Raw genomic sequence first — 20,143 nt, forward strand, 5'->3', positions numbered from 1 at the left:
TTTTGTGCTTAGAGAAAGAGTTTTTAGAAGTTTGTTTTTTATAAAATAATTTCAAGGATTGATGTAGCCCCTTTCAGTCTGGGTTCCACTAGAATTAAGCCCTAATGTCTTGAAGCATCCACTGAATATATGAATTAACTTCTCTCCTCTGCATCTAGCAGGGTACTAGTTATGATCCCTCCTTTGAAGAACCATCCTTTTCTGTGTTCTATGATTCCCAGGAGGAACCTGGTTGAAAAGGCCAGAAGAGGTTCCTAAATAAAAGCATGGCAAAACTTAGTATTAGGATCATTAGGAAGGGAGAGTACGCCACAGCCTAAGTAAAACTCTAAGTATCTTCATCAAAACAAGCACTTTGAAAAAAAAAAAAAAACGAGCACTTTGGACAGGAAGGTATCTTTTTTTGAAATGTCATAAACCTTCTAACTCTTCACATACAGAGAGTGTATCAGAGGTGTATGCTCCTTTACAGGGGTGTAAAGTTGTATAATAAGAATGTCTCTGGACACCTTTCCCCAATATGTATTTACTGAGCACCTCTTATGTGTCAAACACAGTTCTAAGTGGTGGGAATAAAGCAATACCCAAGAGATAAAAATCTCTGCTCTCATGGATCTCATATTCAAGTAAGGGAAGAAAGACAACAATAAATTATATGTTATACGATAATAAGTGCTATGGAGAAAAAGAAAGGAGGAAAATTTGATAGGTGTAGGGTGTCTGTACAATTTTAAAAGAGGATAGGTCTCAGTGAGAAGGTGATCTTTGGTTAAGAACCTAAGGAGGCAAGATACCCAGTGAGGGTATCCTAGAGCATTCCAGGCAGAGGAAATAGCAAGTGCAAAGGCCTTAAGGCAGGAGAATGCCTGGCATGTTTCAAAATGATAGTTAGTAGGATAGCACGACTGGAGTGAACAAAATAGCCAGGGGAGGAGGAAAGTTTGGGAAATTAGAGATGTGATTAGAAATATAATGTGTGGGTGGATGGTATAGGGTCTTGTAGGCCATTGTGAGAACTTTAGCTCTTACTCAGAGCGAGACTGGGAAGCCACTGGAAGGTTTGGAGCTAAGAAGTGATACGATCTGACTTATTTTAAAAAATGAATCTGGCTGCAGCATTGAGAATAGACTGAAGAGGGGCAATGTTGGAATTCAGCAATTCAGTTTTTAAGACATGGGAGGGCTGAGATGCCTATAAAACATCCAAGTGAAAGGACTGAGCAGGCAGTTGAATATCTGGGGCTAGTGTGCAGAGGAGAGATTTGGGCTAGAGATAAAATTTGAGAATCAAACACCAGTATATGGTATTTAAAACTATGAGACTGAATGAGTTCACTTGGGAAGAGATAAACACAGAAGGGAAGAAGTCCAAGGATCAGTCTTTGGGGCTCTAACAATGTTAATTTCTATAGTCAATTAAAATATAACATATGCTGAAAATGGGTTCCAAGTTCTTACTGACATGCATTTGCATATCTTCTCATATTTAGAAAGCTGTAATTCTGTTATTCCTGGCTTTTCATTTGATGAGTATGGAGCTTTTTCTGTGTTACCTCATATAACTTTCCCATTGCCTCTGTTATGAGCATTTCAGGCTGTCAGAGTTTTCCAGGATCACACAACAAATCACACACTGATCAAAGTCTAGAAACTTGGGCTTCCCTGGTGGCGCAGTGGTTAAGAATCCGCCTGCCAATGTAGGGGACACGGGTTCGAGTCCTGGTCCAGGAAGATCCCACATGCCGCCCACACGCAGCAACAAAGACCCAATGCAGCCAAAAATAATTAAAAAAAAAAAAAAAAAAAGCCTAGAGACTAGGTCTCTCCTAACTCCCAGTCCAAGACTATAGGCAGTAGGCATCTCCATTCACAGTCTGTTTAAAAGGGTTTGACAATTGCTCATGTGGAAACAAGAGAAGGTAACAGTGTGTGTGACACAGCTGCAAAAGAAGCAAACATAATCTTAGGTTTCATTTGAAAAGCACTGAGTTTATGGAAATAACACCTACTATAGATTATTTTGGACCATACCTAGAATATTATATTCACAGGCATAATATTTTTAAAAGGACACAATCTGGACTATATCCAGATGAGGTTAACCAGGACAGTGGGATGCCCCCCAAATCAGGCAGCCAAATATGGTGATTTTTATTTCTAAATAAAATCTTTAAATATTAGGGATTGTGTAAGAGCTTATTGGGAGTTAACTTACTAGATCAAGCAAGGATCAACCTATGATCTAAAATGCTCCCAAAGAGGCCAGATGGCCATTTGTCAGGGATGCCATCAAGGCAATTCCAGCATCAAATGGGAAGCTGAATAACTGATCTTTAAGTTATTTTCCAGGTCCCAGGATGTTTCGACTCCATACTCCCGAACTTAGTACCCTTAAATGGAGATATAAGGTTGATAATTTTTTTTACTATAGAAATGGCAATTTCACATAGTTCAACCTAAAAGGTCCAATCTATGCAGGGTGGTGACACCAGTCAATATCACTCACCAATGAGCTATACCAGGCAACTATGTGTTCACTTAAAAAAGAAAGGCGTCAAACCCAGTCTTCTGGGTAAATAGATATTTTGTAAGTACCCTCCCTGCATAGGGGACTTCTGTGGGAAGGCAGGCATTGGTTTTCTCTGCAGGAACATAGTTGGAAATGTGGATCCAGTGTGTAGGGAAGAGATTGAGCTGAAGTTAAATTTTAGTACTATTATTATTTAGTTATCAATCTTTAGATAACATGCACAAACTCAAGAGTCTAAAATGTACACACTCTTTTACAATTCACATTTGCACAACTATTATAGTTTCCAGAGTTATAGTAACTGGTTCATGAATTTTCAACAGTTATTGAAAATTATTTATTTAATTATTTATTATTCTGCTGGTTATTTTAGCAGAATAAGATAGGTACAAAATTCGTATCTTTAGACCAAAATCCCTAGGGATTTACATTATGTGATTGTGGGGGAAATGTAAAACAAGAAATGTAAAAAGTGTAAATAACAATCTACCCAATCTAAAAGTTACAGTGTCTCAAATAAGCTTTCTTCAACTTTACATAACAAACACTACTTTCCTATTTGTGTGAAAAACAAAATTTCAGGTCACGATGAAAATTTTCTAATGAATGTTCTATTTATAATGTGAAGAGGTAACTAGGATAAACACTCAGCTTCCTACCACATTCCTACATAAGAGCAAAATAAAATAGCTCCATATTAGATCAGACATAAACTGGGCGCTGATGAACAAATGGTCAATAGCTAGTGGGAAGCAGCTGCATAGCACAGGGAGATCAGCTCGGTGATTTGCGGCCACCTAGAGGGGTGGGATAGGGAGGGTGGGAGGGAGACGTAAGAGGGAGGGGATATGGGGATATATGTATACATATAGCTGGTTCACTTTGTTATACAGCAGAAACTAACACAACATTGTAAAGCAATTATACTCCAATAAAGATGTTAAAAAAACAAAACAAAACAAAACAAACAAAAAACAAATGGTCAGTGCTGACAAAAGGTCTCACATGTTAATATTCATCTGGCATTAAATGCTAACTCAAGCCCAGGGCTCATATATTGGAATTAATGCCACTGCCAGGAAGGAAGGAGTAACAGACAATACAATGTCACAGCTTAGAAGAGAAGGCAAAGGGCTCACTTGAACTAGCTACAATGATTTCACTGTTTCTCGGGGCAATTAAGGTTTCCCAGATGGATGTATGGGGAACCCCTCTTTTATTTTCAAAGAATGGAAAAAACACAAGTCTTCATACATGCTGCTCAGTGAAGGTCATCAGTGAGCAACATACTCTCACCCTCTGAATAAGTCAGAGCTCAGTTTCCTTAATCACCCTCTTCTGCCTTTACTGGAAGAGGAAGCCTCTATTAAGCTCCACTCTGAATCCCCAACAGGAATCCAAAGTTTCCATCCAGAATTTTGGTCCAAATTTCCACTGAGAATCAAAGTGTTTATACCAAAACATAGGCTTGATCATTCTTAATTAGCCTGGGATAGACAGGAGGGTCCGTTGATCATACTTAAGTAGCCTCCACAAGTGGGTCCATAGCCGTTCAGTCCTCACCTGAGCTATAGCTGTCAGTAGATGACTGAGAAATGGAGCGAGACAGAGAGCGACGTCCAATTTTGGTGGGACGTTTGTTGAATTCTTGCTTCTGGTCAGCAAATTGGATCTGCTAAGAAAAAGAACTCTAGTTACACAAAGGAAAATAACCTTCATTTTGAGACAGCAATTCAAGGCTTGCATTATAGGATCTTACCTTCCCTCATAGCTGATCTGATTGCACTAACCCACATTTGGAATGTTAAGACTCTTGGAGAGAATGATTTTTCATTCTTTACTTACTCTGTTTCTATGAAATTTAGATCCTGGAACCACTCTCTGACTATATACCTCTTGCAATCAAAGGGAGAAGGGGATGTACTGGTTAAAATAAATTTTTAGAAAGTCGAGTCATATTCAGAAATCCTTTCTATAGTTTCACTGAAAATTAAAGCTGGAAAGAATCTTTGAGACTATCTATTCCAATCTTCATATATCTAAGATGAGAAACTGCAAGATACAGAAAGGTAGAGTGACCTGCCTTCAGGTTTTAAGATTCTCAGGAAATAGTATGGTATAATAGAAAAAAAAAAAGCTTTCTATTCATACAGAGATTTCTGGAACTGCATTTAAACCCTGGTTATGTCACTCATTAGCTATATGCTGTTCATCAAGATGTTTTTGTGACCCTCCTCTTCTCGTAAATACAACAAAGATGAAAGAACTTACTTCAAAAGTTTTAGAGAGGGTTATATGAAACAATGTATGCAAACCGTGAAACATAGCAGGTGATTCAATTAATACCTGGTTCCCCAACTCCCACCCCTACAAATTCACTGTTCTTGTAACTCTTGCAGGTAGTCACTCTAGCTTTTTAAAGGCTTTCTAAAATGCATTAATTAGCTTTTCAGTACTAATAAGTATAGTAAAAATTAATCTATTATTTAAAAAAATTTTTTTAAATTTTGGCCACGCCCTGCAGCTTGCAGGATCTTAGTTGCCCAACCAGAGAATGAACCCAGGCCAGGGCAGTGAAAGCACAGAGTCCTAACCACTGGACCACCAGGGAATTCCCTAATTTATAATTTTTAATGTTTGGTATCACAAAATACTAAAAGCCACAAGGTTGATAATTTGTTAACTATAACAGATGTAGGAGTGGATAAGTGGACTGAATATGTATAAACCTCAATACTCTTGGAGGTTGCATTTTGGACAATATCTGATCATGACTTTTTTGTAATTTTATCTCTTTTTCCTACTGTTCAAGGTTCAGCTGATACTTTATAACACTTCACATCAAAGCTCATACCATTATTCAACAAATATCTTTCTTTCTTTTTCCCTAATTGAATGTTTGCATAATTGCTTAGATGTAGATCCAATTGGCACCAAGGCAGGAAAAATCAAAGATCTGACAACTGATTCTGCTTTTCATGATAAAAAGATGGTTCCTTGATGGGCAGAACACAGATACGGCATACCAGAATGAAAGCAGCACATTTCCTGCAGTTAGAGGTAACTACTGAGTCATTTGAGTATTCAGACAAGGGGACCAATGCCAAACCAAATTAGCTTAGCATGCCTTTTAGGGGAATTCATAGCATTTTCATAGCTATAACAACAAATATAGCCTGTGTAGTACTTTAGAGTTTGCAAATTGTTTTCAGCAATAAGAAAATTCTTTGGATCAGAAGCATTTCCCAAAATGAAAAATGGCAAAATTATTTTACTGAAGTAGCAATTTATTCCAAAAAGATAAAGTGCCCTTTTATGCAGTTCCATGGAATGTACATGAACTTCCATGTACTTCTCCTATCACAGTGAATACAACTATCTACCTGTATCCTGTACAAACTAGGCTCCATAAAGGCAGGAGCCATGTATCTTATTCACCTTTATATCCTCAGGCGAAAACGCCTGACACATAATAGGCAACCATGTGCCAAAACGATGAATCTTACTCTATCTTCAGAGTCTGTACTTGATTGAATATTAAGTAAACATGGTAACCATAAGCCAAGTCTACAGTTAAAAGAATTTTTATGGGTAAAAAAAAAAAAAAAAAAAAAAAGTGGGGAAGGGGAAGAAGGTGGGTGAGAAGATGGGGAGGGGAGTAGCAGTCAAGCTCAAAACCCTGGCTTGCATTTCACCAACCTTGTTCAAGACAATAATACGTCTTTATTCTTTTTTAGAGGCCCATCTAGGAAAAGGAGTAGTCATTGACTTTCCAAAGGCCACAGTGAGTCACTAATGTCAGTAGTGCCTACTTTTAAAAAAGAGTAACAGACAAACCCTGCCTTAGATTATGTACCACCCCCTCCCACTCACACACCACTAGAGGGGGCCAGTCACTCTACCTCTCTGGATTTGTAGGATGGGGTGGGTGGGCACACACCCATTTACCCCAATACCAAACCATGTAGCCATCTAGCTGCGCCATCATTTCAAACCAGTTACCTTAAACTGAGCTCTCTTCTCTATAAAGTCCCCTCCATTTACAGTACTTCCTCCTACCCAAGTCAAGTTTAGGATATCTTTTTTTTTTTTCTGGCTGCGCTGTGCAGTTTGTGGGATCTCAGTTCCCGGACCAGGGATCAAACCCATACCCCCTGCAGTGGAAGCGCAGAGCCCTAACCACTGTCCCGTCAGGGAATTCCCGAGTTTAGGCTATCTTTTGGCACTCAAGACTAGGCTAGGTAGGCTTTCTGCTCTCAGAGACATAGGGTTCTAAATCTTGTTTACTTGTCAGACCCTGAACTCGAGTTTCTTTAAGACAGAAGAATATTAAAAAGAGACTAATCACTTACATAGAATAAGTTATACAATTTCCCCAAGAAATAAATGTTTATCTTTTACTGACAACCCATCCCTGGTGCCCACCTCCCCTTAACAGTTATGTGCCATTACATTTTTCACTCCTACTTGTAATACAGTAATCTTCCCACCCCGGTTGGGATACTCTGGTAGGTTCTACCTCTAACTTTCCTACCTTATCTGAAATCAGAGAGTCCTTTAAGGGAACCCTCCTTATCCATTTGAGAGAAAATTGCCTAATTCCAACAGGCAGCAAGGCGAGGAAGGGAAAGAGACTGTTAGGAGAGGCGCAGCTCACCTTACGCCAGAAGAAGGGACGAAAGCAGGAAAGGAGGGCAAAAGCAGCTGGCCTTTTACAACAGTGGCTATAGCGGCAGCAAGACTGGTAAATAAGAGCTTAGCCTCACCTGGGCTTTAATCCCAGAGTTGCCATTGACAATGTATTTCTTCTTGTTGCTCAGCATAGTGACATCACCAGCCCTACTGCCACCTCTCCAGTCCAGGGGCCCTTGTGGCTAGGCCTTTAAACTTTCCTCATCAGCAATTCTGTTGGCTCTGGTTCCAGCTAGCTTTTCTTTTTGTTGTTTTGGTGGTGGTGCCTTCCCTGGAAACCCTGAAGCAGCTCCAATGACCCCTCCAGCAGTAGAGCCCAATTTAATAAGGCATTTCTGTTAGTGGCTCATCAGCCATTCCTAATTCTGGTGGCTGTTTTGCTTTTATTATTATTATTTTTTCCCTAAACACCTAATTACACGGATCCTCTGACCTCTAAACTTTAACAAGTCCCTTGACAAGGCCCAACTTGCATGTGCATAACAATAGCTTATTTATATAACCGGTGCACTTTTTTACTTGCTATAATTAACTTGCTAATTAGCTTCCTTTTTAACCTTACCTCCTCCTTTTCCATGTCAGATGACTTTAGTTAACCTAGTCTCATTAGAAAAAAATTAACTACAGAGCCACTAAAACAATGAGGGAATTTATAAAGATGGTAAGAAAAAAAAAAAAAAAAAAAATGGAGCCAAGTGCTCAGGCAGCCCCTAACCTACACTCTGTGTCCTTGGGTTAGTCAAACTGGGAACACAGGTTTCAGCTCTGTCACCAAGAAAATCAACTTTCTCAGACCACTGCTTTACTCTTAATTGTTCATCTTTTTATGCAGGTTTTGACATTCAGTTTCTAGTCCCATCTCAAGATTGTTGCTGATTAGGTGTCCAGTGATCTGCTTGCTTTTTTCAAAAACTGTGTTTTGTGAAAGGTGTGACTGGCATAGGGAGTTTTCTATTTCCCCAGGGCCCCCAGAATCATAATGACCTTGTTGCTTATCAAATAGAGTCAAATGAAAGGGCAAAGAATCACATTATTTATTTGTTGGTTTCTGAAAGGGACCCAGTGAATAGGAAAGCTACATTCAACTATATGTTACAGAGATTGGGGTGGGAATGTGATTTGAATTCTTCCTTTAGAATGAGTGCTTGTTCATAACATAATGGCACATGTGATGATCAGTAATGTCTTAGCATCACTGAAATGAGGGATCACATGTCTGCTACTCCATGAGAAAGTGAGCTCCTCCAGGTCAAGCATCATGTTTACTCATCCTTTTATTCTTCCTGCCAAGTACAACATTTGGCACAGGGAGAAAGGTACTAAATATATATATGAATAAATAAATGAAAGATTTGTTTTTATGTGTACAGCTTTTCTCCCTTAATGGAGGCATAGACTCTGATTGATTCTTTGATTTATGCATCAGAAACTTATTGGGTTCCTAGAGTGTCAGGCGTTAAAAATGTAGAACAAAACATATAGTTCCTGCCCTCAAATAGTTCATGGAAGAGTCAATCACAGGTACAGAAAGATATACAAGCCTGTACTATAACAGAAATGTGTTCAAGATTCAGTGGCAGCATACAACTTGGTAAGATAAAGTCAGCAGGGTATGTTAGGGAAGTTTTCCTAGAAGAGGAGTTTAATCTGATACTTGACTCAGGAGAATGAATTTGCAAGATGAGTGAAGTAGGGTGGCCCTTCTAGGTACATAGAACAATATTCACAGAGCAAAAGGAACAGGGAACTGCCAGGAGCCCAGTATGACAAAGAACCAAGTACATGTATATAGGAAGTTAGAAGTAGTAGGGCATGTAGCTGAAGAAAAAACAGGAGCTAATTTGTAGAGACTTTTATGCCATGATAAATCTGATAACTTTACAATTCATAAAAATATGCCACAGAAGATATAAAACAAAATCTTGCACAGAGGTGACTCCCTATTAATCATGGAAAGATTCTATGGGCTAATGCATGATAAGAGTGACCAGTGTGGAGAAAGGAACTGGAGAGACATATTCTCCTGGGAAGGCTGATGGTACAGATGAGAAGGGTAGGAGAACAAACTACTGGCTGTATATCTAATAGACAATTATGCGTCGTGCATTTCCCCAGAGACCATTTCAATTTATTTGTTTATCCGCTTGTTATTTTCAGTAATTTACTATCATTGCTCATCTCCAAGATATGGGAGTTTGACCCTAGAGAGAACAGGTAATTTATTTTTGAATTTGAATAGAAGATGAAAGGGGGTTAGTGATGTTAACATTTGCATGCCTACAGATGTGTCAGCAAATGGAGAAGAGGTTCATTATTGGAATGTGACCCTTGAAAGTGTCATATTGACAATGCCACAGAAAATCACCGCTGCGTGGACCAGGAATCGGGCAATCAAATTAGGTTAGTTAGATCCCAGCAGAAGTCAAGATCCTTCCACATTTATTTTAATTCATTCTCTCTACCTTATTTCCTCTGGTCTTCATAATAGATTGTTAGTTACATATTGATCTCCTCATTAGAAAACAAGCCCTCTGAACCAGCCCTCAGTTGTGAATCATTTCTGTATTTCCCCCCAGTGTCATCCATATAGATGGTGTTAAGATAATAGCTTTGGAAATTATTTGGATTTGTTCATGTTCTTTGTAGTTATACCATTTTAAATTCCCTAACTATAAAATCCCGGATATGATTTTTTTTAAAAAAAACGAGTGCTTGTTGAACACAAGAAAGAACATAAGATGGTAGATTTTTTTTTTTAGGATAATCTTTATTTTGAGAGAAAAGGTCCCTGGAAGAACAAAATAAGGGGAGGAGAACTAATATTTATTAAGAGCCTACTACGCACAGGCCTGTGTATATGTTACTTCTGTTAGTCAGTATAAGAATCTTAAAAATTTGGCATAATTATCCCCATTTGACAAATTAGGAAAGTACAAATGACTGTATTGAGAGAACAAATGATTTGCCTGAGGTCTCACAGCAAGTAAGTGGGACTAGAATGTGAGCCTGTGTTTATACCAGAGCAGAAGCTCTTTCCACTACACCAAACCTTATGATATTGATCAGTAGACCAAAAACTCCCCTGGGTGTACCAGCCCCACCTCATTCCTCTTTTTTTTTTTCTTTATTAGTCATCAATTTTATACACATCAGTGTATACATGTCATTCCTCTTAATTTATCTTAAATTTATTTAATTTAAAATTGCTCCTTAAATTTACTTTCTTATTGGATTGGGTTTCAGAAGGGACATCATCGCAGATAATTTTGGGGCTCTGATCAAACCACAAGTCTGAAATGGCTAAATCATATAAGAATTTGAAATCTAACAGCGCTTTAATTGGCAACTTTGCCCAATGCCACTACCAAAAATTGAAACGGAAATTAATTGAACTCAAATATTGATGTTCACCATCATCCATGACAATCTTGATCTCTAATTCACAATTTCATGAAATGAGACAGACCAATATCTTTTTGCTTGCTTTATGAGTCTCTAAACTTCTGCTCTTCCTAACCAAGGATATTCACCCTAGAACACTCTTAGCTGGTTCCTCATTTTCCTCACTCAGGTGAAAAGGAACTCCTTGGTCTAATGGCTTAAGTCACTAGGCCTGAGCAGAGGGAGCTGCAGCTCTATACCAAATACAACCAGAAGGCAATTTAGGGTACTATGACTGACAGGAAAAGCCTTACCACTTAACAAGTTCATCTATCAAAGCAGTTCTCAAATTTTAGGTTCATCAAAATCACCCAGTGAGCTTATTAAAATGCATTGCAAGGCCCCACCCCAGGGTTTCTGATTTAGTAAATCTGGGTGGGGACCAAAATTTTGCATTTCTAACAAGTTTCCAGATGCTGCTGCTGCTGCTGCTGATCTGGGGACCACAGTTTGAGAACCACTGCTCTAACACTCTCTCCAAGCATGAATAAATTCGCCCGAACTCTCTTAACTCTCTCCTTAACCAACCATTTTATCCTATCTATGGCTATGACCATGGAGGCATATTCATAGGCAGAAAAGAAAAGCTTATTTCAAAGGTCAGAGAATGGAATGAGGTAATCCTTTCTTTATACACAGCACAGGATATAAAGAGAACTGGGTCTAATTCTGATTTCTACAATTTAAGGCTAAGAATAGACGGTTAACGCATTAAGAAAAATAGGACTCATGGGGAGGATAGAAGATCTGTTTACCCTATAGAGGAGCACGCCAAGAAAAAACAAATTAATTCCTTTTCAAGTACAGAAAGTAGTACTACAAAGGATGGTGATCAGAGGTTCTTTTTTGTATCTCCATTTCTTAACATTTCTAGTACTTAACATCTGTAATCCTCATTTGTAAAATAGGAACAATAATACCTACTTTGTCTATCTCAAATGTGTGCTGAGAAAATAAAATAATGTATGTGAGAAGGTTTTGGAGGCAACATAATGACACACAAATATAAAATATTAACATATCTACTTTTTTAGGTCAAAAGTTCTTCACCTAGAGTCCATGGATGTCTAGATGCTCTAAAACAGAATGCAAAATGTTGAGTATGTGTATACTTTCCTAGGGAGAGGGTCCATAGTTTTCATCAGTTTCTCAAATGGGTCTTTGCTTTAAGTGTCAATCCTGACCCAGAGTTATAGTGAAGCTACCTCTACCGCCATTTACCAGATACCTTAAAGGTTTTTGTCTCACTTCCAAATAGATATGGTTCAAGCATTCTTAGAGACATCTCTCTCTTCCAAGCCAAATGAGCTGCTGGAACAAATTCTTCATCTATAAAAGGGATTACTTCTAGCCGAAAGAAAATCGGGTAACCAGCTGGCTGGGTACTCAAGAAAGTGAATTAGATTTCCTACGGAAAAGTACCAAGTACTACAAAGAGCTTGAGTGGGAGGAGGAAATATTAAGATGTAGAAACTTAAAAAAAGGTTACTGCTGATCTCCATGCACATAAGAGGAGGTATTTTCACCTACCACTAGGGACTAAAGATTTCTCAGGGGAAGTGAAAATATATTAATAAAGACAGTCTTTAAAAGGATGAGTTCCCCAACCTTTTAGCAGTAAAACTGCCTGAACAAGGCTAAGAAAATCTTTCACATGAAAATAGCTGGGGAGCAGAGGCTCTAGCAGAAGTTTTCCAGTGAATGATGGAATGTTAACTCGAAGGTCTACCTTGTCAATTCTCAAGACGGGTTCTTCAAACTTCGTCCTGGCTTATTTCCCTGCTGGGAGTCAGAGATGTGAGTACTGTCAACCGCTGTCTGTGGTCTTGAGTCCTATTCTCTGAGGGGTATGCCAGTCCCTTTTTGCTACTGATCATTAACAAGAAGGGAGGTATTATAATGCACCTTTCTCTGCTAAATTTTCCCCCTGAAAGAAGGTTTGAGAGCCTTGTCATACTTCCTTTGGGGGCAAGGATAGTCTCAGTGGAAAATTCATTACATTAATATGTAAACTGGAACATGAGTTATTTGTTAAAGCTGTCTTAAATGGAAATTTTGACCCACTGTGGGAACTGGCTCCAGGGTTTCCTCTTGGGGATTAAAAGGCACTCTAACATTTCACAGGTAAAGTCTGGAAATCTATAGGCAACACACTAGAGGGTGCTCAGTGGCTCACAGCGGAGGCTAAGTGGATACTGGTGGCAGCCTAATGAAGCACTCTCAGACCAGGTCAGAACTTAACAACTTACGTGGTATCTGAAAGAAAGCCTCAAGAGGTTAATCTTTGGCAAGGGAAAGATAACAGATGAAAAAACTGAGTTATTGAGGCCAGCCCCTCCCTACTTTTTCTCATTGTTCTTAAAAAATCTACTGATCAAAGGTATTTTGCTGGTTTTTGAGAGAGAAGGGCCAGGAAATCGCTAAGTAAAAGAGGCGCCGTATTGAAAACAAAGCAGAGCTGTGCTTTATTAAAGAATGTTTTTTAAAAGCTGGGAAGTCTTAGGTGGTATCGCTTGAGCAATAGTCACACTAACTCCTTTAGGACAGTTATCTTGTTCACTTAAATAAAAAGAAGGTGAGTAGGTAAAAGTCCCGTAGGAGCTCCTCTTGAGAGGATGTGCTCAGCAGATAAGATAGCGCCGAGATGTATTATTATTTATAAGAATAAGAGTTACTATAACACTTTCGTTGATTGAGTTGACACACCAGTGTTCTGCAGAATTCTTCTGTAATATTCCTTTATAGAGGTACCAAAGGTTAATATCTTAATGTGGGCCCTCACCTAAGAAAACCAGAATTCCTGCTCCCCTTTCTTGTTATTAGTGAGTGCTGGAGGTTCAAAAACAAACTTAGAAATCCAACTAGAATTATTATCTGAATTTTTTCCATTAATTCTAATGTATCTGTGGGAAGGAAGGTGATCTCCACGTCTTACTCTTCCGCCATCTTGCCCAGACCCCCCCCATTAATTCTAAAACACTGCGTTATTTGAAATAAGCTTGTGGATGGGTAGGATTTCTTTTGATCAAATGTCTTAAAACTGAGCACAAGGTTCTGGAACAACATTAAGAACAACAAGAGGAATAACCGCAACAAAAATAATATTTGTTATGGGAGTTGAAACATGGGCTAGTCAGTTGGGCCTTTGTTAGGTCTACTATATATCAGTCTCATTACTGATGGTTATTTCTCTAAGCCCATAATTCCATAAACACTGAAAAGAACTTGGAATATGTTGTATACAGTCTAACCAGTTTTCAACACTGAAAAGAACTTGGAATACGTTGTATACAGTCTAACCAGTTTTCAACAGGGAAAAATATATACATTTAATAAGTATGTGTGTGTGTGTGTATATATATATATATATATAAACATAAGCAGTATATAGACTGTAAGAAATCAGGCTAAACCCGGAAGAAAGCCTACAGGAACATAAGGATGGTTGCTGTTTTTAAATCAAAAGTTAAAATTGGATCTAAAATACTAGGTTTTATGTGCTAGTTCTTATCAACAAATTAAGTCCTTATTATAATTATATTAAAAATATCAGGCAAAAAAGATATTTTGAAAAATAGTACCAAGGGAGCTACATAGGGACTTCCCTGGTGGTCCAGTGGTTAAGACTCCACTATTCCACTGTAGGGGGCACGGGTTCAATCCCTGGTTGGGGAACTAAGATCCCACATGCCATGCGGCATGGCCAAAAATTTTTTTAAATTAATTAATTAATTAAAAAAGAGAGCTATATATTTCCTGCCTTTTAGAAACACACATATAAAGAATATTTTGGGAACTGCTTTGGCTGGTGGGAGAAAAATGGGAAGATAGGGGATAAATGTCTTAAGTCTTTTCAGGCTTGAGAGAGAGCACCATTTCTACAAGTTGTTTTTGTTTTTGTTTCCCTCACTATTCTTTTTCTTTACCCTCATGAGAAGTAAACTAAGCATCAGTTTGCAAATAGAATGCAAAGCAATCACAGTATAACACAATCCATGCGGTACACCGGCAGCAGTGGGGAAGCTCACCCCAGCCCAGACAGCCAGGCAATAAGCTGACTCTGGCCAGGCAGCTCTCAGACCTTCCCAGCTCACTCATAATTTAAAAAAAAAAATTTTTTTTAAGAAAAAAGAAAAGAAAGCTGCAAGGGTGACCCAGGACATAGGAATTAATCAGAAATTAGAGTAATAACTGTTTTCCCAACCACAGGTCTTGGTAGGGACTTTGCACAGCGATCCCTATCACCTGTCAGAAATGGCTGCCTCATTATCAAGAAACAGAAGGAAAAGCAAAGTGACCAAAGAACTCACCATCCACTCAGGCATGTGAAAAGCTGAGGTGCCCTCATTACCGTCCCCATTCTCCATAGTGCAGGCTTGGGTAATCTATGTCCTGAAGCAAAAGGGAAAGTGGTTTGGAAATGCCAGGGTTTTCTGAGTGCCCAAAAGCAGAGCCAAACCTAGTGATTCAGAAGTTCACAATATCTAGCAGAAGCTGCATCCCCTTTCACAGAGGCTTCCTATTAAAATCAAGATCATTAGTCAACTGTCTGATAAATCCCTTACTGGCCAGCTGCAAATCTTCTGATTCAAAATCAGAGCCGATGCAAGGTTCTACACCCAGGCACTACACCCAGGCACCCAGGCACCCAAGGTTCCTACAGGGCACTCACTGTTTAATGCTACCCAGACAGTATCCCCACCTCCCCCGTGGGGACTTTCTGCAGCAACAGTCAGGCTTCCTCTTTTTCCAACCCCCCCCCCCATAAGGCGTTAACTTTCTCCCGCCCCTGAGGACGCGTCACTGGAGGTACTGATACCAAGATCAATAAGGATCGAGGTCAAGAAGGCACACCCATTTCTTGAGAGTTGCTTGATTTGGATCTGCACAGTAAACAGGCGTTTCCTTTCGATCAAGAGTTCCTTATGGCTTTCAAGTTTAAACAGTTATGCGGAAGCTCCCCATCTGCTCACACCAGGGATCTGGCACCAAACTCAGACATATCTCAAGTTAAATTCTTATTGCACAGGAGATTTGGATGGAGCCAGGGAAGATCTCTTGCAAAATCAGAACTTAGAAGCTCTGAAGAAAGTTCTAGGACCACAACTCCCTCTGCTGGCTCCCTGTGCTATGTACATAAAAGTCTAAGGGTCTTCAGCTACCAAAAGATAGGCGCCCACTGTAAATTACCTGCTTCCCTGAGGCTAGTCAGGAGCTACCACAGCGTAGGTAGGTAGGTTTGGGGGAGCCAGGGTTTCCAATCAAGACTAGTGCTGTCTATTTTATACATAGTAGTTTGTGCCTCTTAATCCCCTACCCCACTTTCCCTTTGCCCACTGGTAACCACTAGTTCGTTCTCTATGTCTGTGAGTCTACAAGGATATACTGTACAGCACAGGGAATATAGCCAATATTTTAAAATAACTTTCAATTGAGTATAATCTATAAAAATATTGAATCACTATGTTGTACACCTGAGACTAATATAATATTGCAAATCAACTAACTTCAATTATTTTTTTTTTCGTCGTGCTGCATGGCTTGTGGGATCTTAGTTCCCCGACCAGGGCCCCCAGCCATGAGAGCGGGAGTCCTAACAACTGGACCACAAGAGAATTCCCTATACTTCAATTTTTTAAAAAAAGACTAATGCTGCCTCGAAGTCCCTATCCAATGCTGTTTCTTACTCACAGGTCTGGTTTCAGAAAGAAACAGGATGCCAGCACAGTACTCTTATACACTATCACCTTAAGGGACCTCAGAAGCTGCTTCCTCCTCATGTCCCCATACCAGCTCCCTTCTCTTTATACACTTCAGAAATTTGGAAATAAAACAAAACTAGAAAAAAGGTGACCTAATCTATTTACCTTCTTAATTAATTCCTAGAGTATATTATCCAATAAGAGTACCATAGATTTCAGGCACAAACGAAGCCCAACAAGATATGCCTGCTCTGGTCCCCTTCAAAACCAGGGGCTCCTTACAGTGTTAATTCCCATTGCAGAGGATAATTTCCCTGGAGCTGATAGTCATAATATTGTGATTGTGATTTTAGGTTCATTGCCCTTTTGGGCTTTCGCCGGTTAAGAGAATTGTCCTTTGGATATGGAATGGAGGAGAGGAAGGTAACTTCTAGGGGAAGATGTGTTATTGCAAGATGCCAGAAAGGGCAGAATTCAAATGACTGACCTGGAGGTCTGGACTGGAGAGAAAGGCAATTGAAAACAGAAGGGGACTGTTGGACCAGGTGAATGCAGAAGTGTCAAAGGATTAGAGATCACAGGGCAGGTAGAGATCAGATGCAATAAGAAAAGAGAACAGCAGGGGTGGAAGTAAAGGAAGCTGTGGTCATAGAGGAGCTATGGAGTGAAGCAATTTGAGTGACAGCAAGATACAGAAGGTCGATGAAATGCAGGAGAGATTTGAGGTCAGGGTTTAAATTTTGATAAAGCCCTCTGTAATCAGATTGTCAATTTCGATAAAGCTTCAGCTCTCAGCAACCTCCAGTTATTGTCCTCTGTCTGGTCTTCCTTTTAATCCAAACTTCTTAATAAAATGAGAAGTTAACATTTGTTGCCTAAATTTCCAATGATATATTTCATTTGATTTTTTCTTTCTTTTGGCCATGCTGCGGCTTGCAGGATCTTAGTTCCCTAATCAGGCATTGAACCTTGGCTGCGGCAGTGAAAGCGGTGAGTCCTAACCACTGGACCGCCAGGGAATTTCATCTGGGCTTTAAATGCAACATATCTAAAATCAAAATGATTGCTCCATCTTTCCTTTCCCCCCACTCTTCAAACAATAGTTTCTTCTCCTTACTTTTGTACCACTGTTCCCTCAGTCATCCAGATATAAAAACCTCAGTCATCTTTTTTTTTTTTTAATTTTATTTTAATTTATTTTTTATTTTTGGCTGCTTTTGGGTCTTCGTTGCTGCATGCGGGCTTTTCTCTGGTTGCGACGAGCAGGGGCTACTCTTCGTTGTAGTGTGCAGGCTTCTCATTGTGGTGGCTTCTCTTGTTGTGGAGCACGGGCTCTAGGAGCGTGAGCTTCAGTAGTTGTGGCACGTGGGCTTCAGTAGTTGTGGCTCGTGGGCTCTAGAGTGCAGGCTCAGTAGTTGTGGCACACAGGCTTAGTTGTTCCGTGGCATGTGGGATCTTCCCGGACCAGGGCTCGAACCCGTGTCTTCTGCATTGGCAGGCAGATTCTTAACCACTGTGCCACCAGGGAAGCCCCCTCAGTCATCTTTGATTTCTCCTTTTCCCCTAGTTTCTAGAACACTCAGTTGCCAATTATTTTTGAGCCCTCCGACACCAAGCATCTCATCTCTCCCACCCGATCCATTTTCATTGCCTCCTAGAAACCCTCTACAAATCCTTTCCAATAGGATCTTCCACCACTTATCCCTATATATTCTGTATCCCCAGGTAAGCTGTATTACCTGTTATTTCCTGAATGTGAAGACTGTACAGCAGAGCATCTAAGAGCTCTGGTTTTGGAGTTAAACAGACCTGGGTTCGTATCCTGGCTGCCATGTAATTAACCTTTCTAACCATCCAGTTTTCTAATCTGTACAGTGGAAATAATAACAGCCATCTCACAGGATTGATGCAAGGATTTTAAAAGTTTGCATACACTGAGTACTTAATAAATGGTAGCTCTTACTTGTGTCATTGTTATGCCATCTCCTTTCCCACCTCAATGCCTTTGCTCATGCCATTTTCTCAGATTGAAATGCATTCATTCTGCCTTCACTTCCATCATCTTCACATATTCAAATACTTTGAGGAATTCCCTGAAGGTCCAGTGGTTAGGACTCCGTGCTTCCACTGCAGGGGGCACAGGTTCAATCTCTGGTTGGGGAACTAAGATCCCACATGCCACACACCATGGCCAAAAAAAAAAAAAAAAACACCCCAAAGACGAAAAACAAATTCTTCGAGGTTTGGCTCAAATGATTGTTCTGCCATGGAATCTAACCTAAAAAAACAAAGGAATCTCCCTTTTCTCTAATACTGTTCCTTGGTCACATCACTATTTTCACCTTTCCTCATATTACAATTACTGGAATATGTGCTGTCCCTCATTAGTTCAGGCTCTTCGGGGGCTTAGCCAGCTTTGATTTGCCTACAGTGTCCGGCATATGGTAAGGGCTTAAGAAATTGTCAAATTTTGTATGCTGTACATATACCTTATAGTACTCTGGGGCAACTTGCATAACCAATGTGTTAAATACATTTATGTCCATTTTATAGGATTTGGAACACTATTTTATACCTTTAGGGGCTTAGTTATACACTACTGAGCAAAGCTATGACTTACTTGTGGTGAGTCCTTAGTAGGGTTTTAATCCTTAATTATAATATTATCTCTGCAAGAACATACAATCTGCTTTCCATTGCTTGATCTGCATCAATTGTAATCTATTATGATCTGCATCATAATGAAGCTTTTAGAAACAAATCAAGGCCAAAGGACTATTTCACTGCTAGAGTAGAGCCCAACCCTTAAAATATGTCAGTGATCAGCAAAGTACTAGATTCTTGGTACTCCTGTTGATGTTTTCTGCATAATCTGTTATTAAATAAATGGGGAGAGGGAGGGATAAATTAGGGGTTTGGGATTAGCAGATACAAACTACTATATATAAAATAGATAAACAACAAGGTCCTGCTGTATAGCACAGGGAACTATATTCAGTATCCTGTAATAAACCATAATGGAAAAGAATATGAAAAAGAATATGTATATATGTGTATAACTGAATCACTTTTTCTGTACACCAGAAACTAACACAACATTGTAAATCAACTATACTTCAGTAAATAAATAAATAAATGGAAGGTGACTGCCCTCATAGTATTGCTAAAACATGGAAGAAGATAACTTTTAAAGAAGACAGGGTTGGGAATAAAAGAATAAGCACAAGTAAAATATATCACTTCAGCTAAACTAAATGTCATTTTAGTCGTGACTTTTTTTAGAATAGGTTTTAACTAAAATAGACTTCATTTGAAAACTGCAGCCTTATTATACCTTTCTGTAATGACTCTGAAACAAAAATAAAACAGTAGCTATTACAATTGAGAACTGAAGGTCTATTAACTGAGTGGGACTGCACAAGGCACAGGGTATAGGTATAAGTACTAGTTATAAAGTTGTTTTCATTCTAATTTAATTTTACCATAATGTGCCTTAGGGGTCTCACCCCTGCGTATGATTATCTATAATAATCACCCTGAACATTTAGGAGTTTGCAACTTGAAAAGGATACACAAACTGCACCTGCTCCTGTAGCCTTCAAGCTTTACAAAAATTGACCAAGTGTGTGAATAGCTCAAAAGAATCTCATTTTCACTCCAAGAAGAAGATGGACTTGAAGTTCTGTGTGCCAGTGGTGTTCCTACCAGTGGTGATTTGATACTAGTATCATCATTAAATTAATGAGGGCAAGCCAGATGACTTGCCGGAGTGAATATA

General features: G+C 39.3%; 1 protein-coding gene across 4 annotated transcripts in view; it reads right to left on the reverse strand.

The window, feature by feature from the left end:
• The window catches only part of AHCYL2 (adenosylhomocysteinase like 2), a 178,472-nt gene that overhangs the window by 48,083 nt on the left and 110,246 nt on the right, over nucleotides 1-20,143 (reverse strand). Inside the window, exons 1-2 of one of the 4 annotated variants that reach the window (XM_007177175.2) lie at nucleotides 7,297-7,690; nucleotides 4,094-4,202 (exon numbers count right to left, since the gene is read on the reverse strand). In XM_007177175.2, coding sequence (XP_007177237.2) covers nucleotides 4,094-4,202; nucleotides 7,297-7,353 — 166 coding nt within the window. In that variant the 5' untranslated portion in view covers nucleotides 7,354-7,690. Of the gene's footprint in view, nucleotides 1-4,093; nucleotides 4,206-7,296; nucleotides 7,691-20,143 lie in introns of those variants that run through there. The other 3 variants (XM_007177174.2, XM_028165190.2, XM_028165189.2) reach the window with 3 other exon arrangements.

The sequence above is a fragment of the Balaenoptera acutorostrata genome, chromosome 7, assembly GCF_949987535.1.
Source record: "Balaenoptera acutorostrata chromosome 7, mBalAcu1.1, whole genome shotgun sequence".
NCBI lineage: Eukaryota > Metazoa > Chordata > Mammalia > Artiodactyla > Balaenopteridae > Balaenoptera > Balaenoptera acutorostrata.